At 31.2% G+C, this 8,368-nt stretch overlaps 1 protein-coding gene across 1 annotated transcript; it reads right to left on the minus strand.

The window, feature by feature from the left end:
• Nucleotides 1–3,460: 3,460 nt before the first annotated feature.
• Nucleotides 3,461–7,129, minus strand: LOC135594725 (eukaryotic initiation factor 4A-9-like). The gene is made up of 5 exons (XM_065085199.1): nucleotides 6,906–7,129; nucleotides 5,631–5,700; nucleotides 5,424–5,530; nucleotides 4,910–5,340; nucleotides 3,461–4,243 (listed from the first exon to the last, which is right to left on the minus strand). The coding sequence occupies exons 1-5, from the start codon at nucleotides 7,096–7,098 to the stop codon at nucleotides 3,608–3,610; spliced, it is 1,437 nt and encodes a 478-aa protein (XP_064941271.1). The 5' UTR covers nucleotides 7,099–7,129; the 3' UTR covers nucleotides 3,461–3,607.
• Between the last annotated feature and the right edge of the window lie 1,239 nt (nucleotides 7,130–8,368).

Here is an 8,368-nt window from a genome sequence, read left to right on the forward strand (position 1 = left end):
CTCCTGGTACGCTTTGTAGGTGGGACACGGTACGGGTCGGTTAACGTTTTATACACCTTTTTTTCTCACCTAGAGCACCACTTTGTCCACCCGCTTCGCCTACCTGAACAGAAACCATGCGGCTCCACTTCGAGCACATCTGGGCCCATGGCCTAGCACCAATCACCACGCGACCGGGTGTACGAAAGTGTGGCCCCGTGTTGTTAATGGTGAGATCTTTTGGGGACGACACGTGCCACGGATGAAGTCGGAGACTGAACCCGCTCGGCTCGTTGCAGCGGGCACGTGTCAGGATGGATGTGGACAACCGTTCAATTAGTGCCCATAGAGATGGAGACTTAGTAGTTCTCTCGGCCATGATCTATGCATAACAATGTTTTGTAAGGTAATTTTCCATATTTATGGATATATATATATATATATAGTTATAATTAGTATTGTAGCCTTTTAATTTCATCTTAAATTTATTAGAAATATAAAAAAAGATTTCAACATTTTAAGAGCGGACTCAATCGAAAATAGGCATTCTAATTGTTAATTTAATTTTTCATAAAAAAATTGATATTCTCGAATAAAAATAAACATCAGATTATATTATTTTTAAATAGGGTTATAGGATTTATTAAATAAGATCAAAAATAGTGTAATCTCGTTCAAAGAAAGTAAAATTCGGATCTTAAAAAGTTTAATATTTTTAAAACGTCAAAAGAATTTCTATAATTATATTTAAGTGGTTTTTGGACCACAATCGTGGCAAATTTACCTTAAATTGGGTAAATTAAAATAGTATTGTTTCATATTTTTAAAAGGGTTATAAGATAATTATTTTAATAACTCGAAAAAAAAAAAGTCATTTAGTCCTTTATAAGTTATTTGCGAGGCTTTCTCAAAATTTAACTTAAGTCTTCAAAAACCTTTTGGTATCTTTGAAACTTCATAAAAAAACAGTGTGACTCAGGTCTTCAAAAACTTTTTGGTATCTTTTAAAACCTCACAAAATATTTTATGATTATATTCAAATAAGTGAACTAGGTAAATTTAAAATAAAAGCATATTTTTTAAATTACTGAAATAAATTATATATATTTAAATGACCCGAAAAATATTAAAAAAACATGTGTATAAGTTATTTGTAAGATTTCTTAAAATTTTGAGAATTTTTGGAATAGGTTGGATGTCAGTTATTAAATGTGATTATATTGGGACTAGTAAATTCACATTAAATTGGGAAGGGCTTAAATAAATTAAGAATACCTATTTTAATTGCTAGAAATAGAAAATCAGTCACTTAGGCTTTTGCAAATAATTTATAAGGTTTTTTTTTTCAAAAAATGGATAATTTTTTGAATTAGTTGGATGTGATTTACAATATTTTTGAATGCGTACTATTTTCTAATAGGGTTCTAAAAGCAATGTATCCCCAATCAAAAATAGTGTTATTTAGGTCTTGAAACATTCTTAGTAATTTAAAACCTCAAAAAACATTCTATAATTTTGTTGAAGTACTTTTTGGACCAAAATTATGGTAATTTCACATTAAATTGGGGCTAGCTTCATATATATATATATGGCTGAAATAAATTAAAATTATTTATTATAATAACTTAAAAATATTAAAAAAATGATTTGATAAGTTTCCTCGGATATTTGAATATTTTTTGAATAAGTTGGATGTGAGTTACAATATTTTTCAACAAGTGTCAAAAAATAGTTTAACTCATAACTTCAAAATTATTTTAGTTTCTCTCAAACCTTAGAAAACTTTCTATAATTATATTCAAGAGATTCTAGGACTAAGGTTATGGTAAATTCACCTTAAACTAGGTAAAATTTTAAAATTAATTTTTAATATTTAAAAAAAAAATAAAAAAAATAATTTAAATGGCTCGAAAAAGAAAAAGAGGTCATTTTGTTTTTATAAGTTATTTTTGATGTTTCTTAAAAACTTTAGAATTTTTGGAATAGATTGGATGTGAGTTACACTATTTTTTTAATAAGGACTAAATACAATGTAATTGAGGTCTCCAAAAACTTTTAGATGTTTTAATATCTTACAGTATATTAAGTGATATTTAGACCAAAGTTATGGTAAATATATTTTAAATGAGATAAAATTTAAAAAGCTTAATTTCATATTTTTTAAGAGTTTACATAAATATATATATATTGAAATATAGAAAATTTTGTCATATAAGCATTTATAAGTTATTTTCTATGTTTTAAAAATTGAAAACTTTATTGAAATAAGTTCGATTTGACTTACACCGTTATTAAATGGGTTGTAGTATTTTCTAATAGGAGTCCAAAAAATCATGTAATCCAATCGAAAACAGTACAACTCTGGGCTTGGAAAATATTTTGGTATCTTTAAAACCTTAGAAAATCTTCTACAATTATATTCAAGTGGTTTTGGGACCAAAGTCATTGTAAATTCATATTAAATTGGGTAAATTTTAGAACCGGTCTTATGTTGTGTTAGATCGGTGTAATATAGAGTTTATATGCGTTTGGTTTAAAATGGAAGTGAAGGAGGAAAACAACAGATGGACAGCTGAGGGCATTTTGTTTGGAAAAATATGAAAAGAGGGTGCTCTATGAATAATAGACGAAAATAAAAGCTAAAATTAATAAATTTCATATTCACTCTTTAAATTAAGTTTATGGAAGTGACAAATCAATAGATGAAATCAATAAAAGGTATTTTAAATTATTAAATTTCAATCCTTACCAAATTCATCGGGAAGGCATAAATGAGAAAAGCTAAAAAATTGAGTGATATATATGACGAAACTAAATATTTGAAAGGATATACATATTTAAGATTTAAATCAGTGATTGAAATTTTGTACCGAGTTTCGAGTTTCGCTCAATATGATACGGTACTATGTACCGAGCGGCACATCAAAGTGTACTAAGCGATACATATAATTTATGCGTAATTTTTTTTAAAATATATTTTAAAAAATTATGATAGAGTTTTTAAGTTAGAATTCAATACGGTATTAGTATAAGTTTAACAAAACCAATATAAATTATGTAAGAATAGTATCACATATCTTTTTTGGATTATGAGAAATAGCCTTGTGAAATGTTTATATTTCGATCGGATTGCTCTTTTGTAAATATTGATATATCTATAAAAAAAATCTTAGAGTTTAAGAGATTGTAAATATGAGAAAAAATAAGTTTGAGATAGTTTAAGAGAATATGAAAGTGAAATAAAAGTTTAAAAACCTATGAACATTGTTAATGATCAATTTCGATCATTACAATTCGATACACCCCCATTCGATACGAGACAATATTGAATGTTCCACCCAATAAAAGACGGTCTGCGTACATTTTATAGCAAAATCCAGAGAGAAACCTTATGGATTACAACCAAATTAGCCAAAATGTCAGTTCCCAATAGCTACGTTTTACTGCATTCAAAGTCTACGAAAGAAGCGACACATCAATCTGAAATGTCAAAATAAAAGGTTATCATCATATAAAATGGTCCACATCTTACTTACCAAAAAAATTTGAATTGCGTTTGACAATTGCATAAAAATGAAAAAAGAACCTAACAAAGGCACAGACAACAAATATCAAATCACACAATTCGTTATATGAGATCAGCAACATTGGAAGGCAGTTCCTGTATAACCACATTGTAGAACCTCTGAATGTCAAACAACATCCTCTCGTCATCACTGGTGACAAAGTTTATTGCATTGCCCTTCCTACCAAACCGTCCACTTCGTCCAATACGATGGAGATAATTCTCTGGTTGGGTTGGTAAATCATAATTTATAACCATTGAGACTTGTTGGACATCGATACCACGAGCAAGGAGGTCGGTGGTGATGAGAACACGAGAGGAACCAGAACGGAATTCACGCATGATAACATCCCTGGTGTTCTGATCCATGTCACCATGTGTGGCTGAGACTGTATGATCCCTGCTTCTCATCTTGTCGGTTAGCCAATCCACCTTGCGTCGGGTATTAACAAAGATGACACTTTGAGTGATGGTCAATGTTTCATAGATGTCACATAGGGTCTCAAGCTTCCACTCTTCTTTCTCCACGTTTACATAAAACTGGTTGATACCCTCTAGGGTAAGCTCATCTCTCTTTACAAGGATCCTAACAGGTTTATTCATGAACTTCCTGGTGATCTCTAGTGCCTCAGGAGGCATTGTGGCAGAGAAGACACCAACCTGAATTTTTGAAGGAAGCAGCTGGAAGATGTCGTAAATCTGAAATAATACACCAATTGTCAGATTTTTATGCAAGAATTACTTTACACACGTATGATTTCATTGAATGAATGGGAACATTACATATGAAAAGGTCAAAAATGCAAAAATAACAATATAGTAAAGCCTCGCAGCACGTGAAGTATAGAAGAGGTGATAAATAGTAAGCATGGCCACTAAGTAATTTATATTTTAGCATTCAATAAAATAACATTTTAACGAAAAGTTCATCGGCAATGAAGAATAACAAGGATATCATAAATAATTTGAAAACTGTAAGGAAATCATATAGTTTGCATGGACGTGGTAAAAAAAGTCTTTGGTGAACTCCTAGCAAAATAGACAAAGCTTAGTGCCTATGACATCAGGGAAACAATTAACCCAACTTTTCTATTACATCAAAAAACGCAAGCTCAATGAAGATTAGTGTTCGTAGTGACAAAAGATGTCATATACTAGGAAACAGGCAGTACCCTGGGGTCTGAACTTTAAAAACAGATGAAAAAATGTACTAACTATAGGATAAATACCAAGACGACATTTGTGCTTGCAATTGCAACATATATAACATGAAATATCACAAAGAACATTTACCGAAACAGTAATAAAAAGCTCAAAATTTGTTTCATCACAAAGAGAAAAAAGATAGGAATGATCGGAGAGAACCTGGTCCTTGAAACCACGTGAAAGCATTTCATCTGCTTCATCCAAGACAAACATTTTAATGTAATCCGGGAGAAGGGACTGCCTCCTCAACATATCAAAGACACGACCTGGAGTACCAACCACAACATGCACACCACTTGAAAGAATCCGTTGATCCTCACGGACACTAGTTCCACCGACGCAGGCATGAACTTTAACACCTAGATAATCACCGAGTGCCCGCATGACCTTCTCGATTTGTTGTGCTAGTTCTCTAGTGGGACCAAGAACCAAGGCCTGACATTGGACCAAACCATAATCAAGCTGTTGCAGAACTCCAGAACAAAATGTTGCAGTTTTTCCTGTTCCTGATTGTGCTTGCTGAATAACATCTAATCCCTTGCAAAAAGGAACTATCCCTCTTTGCTGAATTGCAGATGGTTTCTCAAAACCTACAAAGAACAATGCTCAACATATGCAATCACAATAACACTTCAAACATAGCTAGATAAAAGTTGCTGTTATATTTTCTTACCATAGGCATAAATGCCTCTAAGAAGATTTTCCTGAAGACCCATTTTATCAAAACTTTCATAAACATCATCATATGAGGTGAAGAAATCTTGTCCGTCGGCATTAAGCCTGTGTCAAATGTCAGCAATATTAAAGCATGGTCATTTGTGAAAAAAAACAACAGAAAAATATGTGACAGTAGCCAAAGAAAAGGGGAACGATGAATTACAGCTCCTTCATTTTAGCGTCATACTGATGAGCATCGAATTGTGAACCTTCAGGGGCAAGTCCAGCCATGTCTGCAAAGAAAAGGATAATAGTATTATACAAACTGATGACCAAAGAGTCTAAAACATAAGAAACGAATTTTATCATAATCTTATATAAACTAACAGATGAAATTACCTAATAGGCTTTACCATAAAAAGATTAAAAAAATCACAGAACAACAAGACAACGAAAGAACCAAAGCTAACGAGGAAGAAACATGCATCAACGATGAACTAACAATATAAAACAAATAAAAGTGTTCCAATGCAACACAAAAATGACAAGCAAGATCCGAATTTTGGCTTTTCTGTATTGAATGCTATGAAATTTATCTACGGCTTCAACAAATTGCTTAGTGGTAAAAGATAGGACCCGGATAAATTCAAAGGTCAAGGAGCGAAGGCATAATCAAACAAATAAGGCCGTAAGAAAGAATCCGATGACTTTGACTTAATAACGAGACACACAACCCGAATGATACAAGAACAAGAAATTTTAGCTATGACAACAAGAATCTGAAGACTTCGACTTAATAACGAGACACACAACCCGAATGATACAAGAACAAGAAATTTTAGCTATGACAACATCGAGCATGAAGAATCAACACCATATAAAACAGAAACTAGTTAGCAGGACAAAGAAAATCCTATGAAATAATATGCAAAACCTCCCATAGAATACGGCAAACAAAAACATCTAAATATCCTTCTGCATGCCTTGTAACATTGTGGTTGCAGGTAAGAATTGTATGCAAAACATTTAGGATCAACTTCGACTATAAGTTCCAAAACTCAAAATGAACAGGCAATAACAACATAAAGAATCACAAATCATAAACGTTGGATTCTTTTAGAAAAAAAACCCATAAGAACGAATCAGCACTGCGACACAACATTAGCATGGGAAGGCAAAATACCGCTCCAAGTAGAGCAGACCCGTATGTTAATAAAACGGAAACCGATTTCTGACTTTCACACCACACATAACAACCGCGAAAAATTCATCAGTTCCAATTTCCAACTTGATATGCAAACATAGTATAGTATATCCGTGATTGCCTAAATATACATATAAACCAAACAAAGGTAAGCAAGCTCTAAATCCACATCCAAAAAAAAAAAAAAAAAACACTTTCAAAAGTAAATCCGAGAAGACAAAGAAAGCCATGACGCTGTATAAAATTCGAGAAAATAAATAAATAAATAAATAAAAGTGAAACGACCAAAATCACCTTTTTCGTGGATAGGAAGCGGCGATTCACTGATTCGACGAAGCGGGGAGAATGAAAAAGCGATTGAGAAGGAGGAGTCAGCGATGAACCCGATACGATGACGGCCGGCGCAGTCGCGACCGGTTCTTATAGGGCGGGTGCCGATCAAAAGTAAAAAAGAGGAAAGAGAAATGAGCCGTTTTAGGGTTTCCATCAGACAAACAGGAAGCGGAAGCGCGGTTCGATTTTTTCGATTCTGAACCGGTCGAGTCGGATTGATTAATGCTCGAACCCGGTCTACCATATTGATTTTTATTTCGTTAGTCAAAGGATTACATATTAATATGGCTATAATTCAAACATCTAAACTAATGATCCTCCACAATCTATTCATATGGGAGGTTTTCTTTCGAATGAATCAAATTAAGGACAATTCTAGAACTCGATCGAGAAGTTTTATTTTCACAATTTAATATTTTTATTATTTCAAATTTGACTATTAAAATGATTTTTTTAATTTTTTTATTATATATAATTTTAAGCACAAACATAAAATTTGAATTAGAAAATATACGACGCAAACACATTAATTAATTTCTTATGTGAAATGGTGAGTCAAAATCACCAACAGTTTGTTTCGTGACGGCATAATTACGATTACTCTTTATCTTCAAAATTATTTGATTATTAATATAGAAAATCTATGAACCTTCGATCATTGTCATTTTAAATTTGATTATTAAAATGATAATTAAAAAATAATGTAATTATGATACAAAATATTTTTTGTTACAAATAACTGTCAGGATAAACGTAGAATTTTAGTTTGAATATAATATTTTCATATTTTATTCATGATTGAATATTTTTCTGCATAATACCTTTAAGCATTGCCATATTAAATTGGTTATCGTAATGTTACATATCTACTAAGCATTGACAAAAAATCACGGTTGATTTAAACTTCATACTAATGGACATCGTCTTATTTAATTACTATGTTCATATTAAAAAATCATATGAAAGATACTATGCAACATGACTTGTTGATTTATTGTTATTTCTTTAAATATATTGAGACTAATGTGTTGGTTAATTATTTCTTGTTAGCCTTAGAATATAATAAAATATCATTATATTCTTGTTAGCCTTATCATATATATATATATATATATATATATATATATATATATATATAATTTATCGGCTCACACGTTATTTTATCTATTAAGTAGTCCCATTATTTTAGAATTTGATGAATTTATGATCAAATGATATATATAATTATCTCTAATATATAATGATATTACTTAGTTTCATGATTGTTTATGTCTTATCAAAAAGTATATTACCACTAAAGAGATTATGATTGACTTTTAATGGATTCGATCGCTCGATTGAATTTAACGATTTGTTTGTTAAGTTAACTATTGAAGATATTTTATCAGGTATATTGTCAATAAAGATTTTTAGGATCACAATTT

Source organism: Musa acuminata, chromosome BXJ1-10, assembly GCF_036884655.1.
Source record: "Musa acuminata AAA Group cultivar baxijiao chromosome BXJ1-10, Cavendish_Baxijiao_AAA, whole genome shotgun sequence".
NCBI lineage: Eukaryota > Viridiplantae > Streptophyta > Magnoliopsida > Zingiberales > Musaceae > Musa > Musa acuminata.

Excerpts from the sequence above, each read along its gene's own strand:
- LOC135594725 (XM_065085199.1), bottom strand. The coding sequence starts at position 7,098 with ATGGAAACCCTAAAACGGCTCATTTCTCTTTCCTCTTTTTTACTTTTG. Across the intron at positions 5,531-5,630 it reads GACGCTAAAATGAAGGAGCT|GCTTAATGCCGACGGACAAG; the intron begins GTAATTCATCGT and ends CATTTGACACAG. Across the intron at positions 5,341-5,423 it reads TAGAGGCATTTATGCCTATG|GTTTTGAGAAACCATCTGCA; the intron begins GTAAGAAAATAT and ends TGTTCTTTGTAG.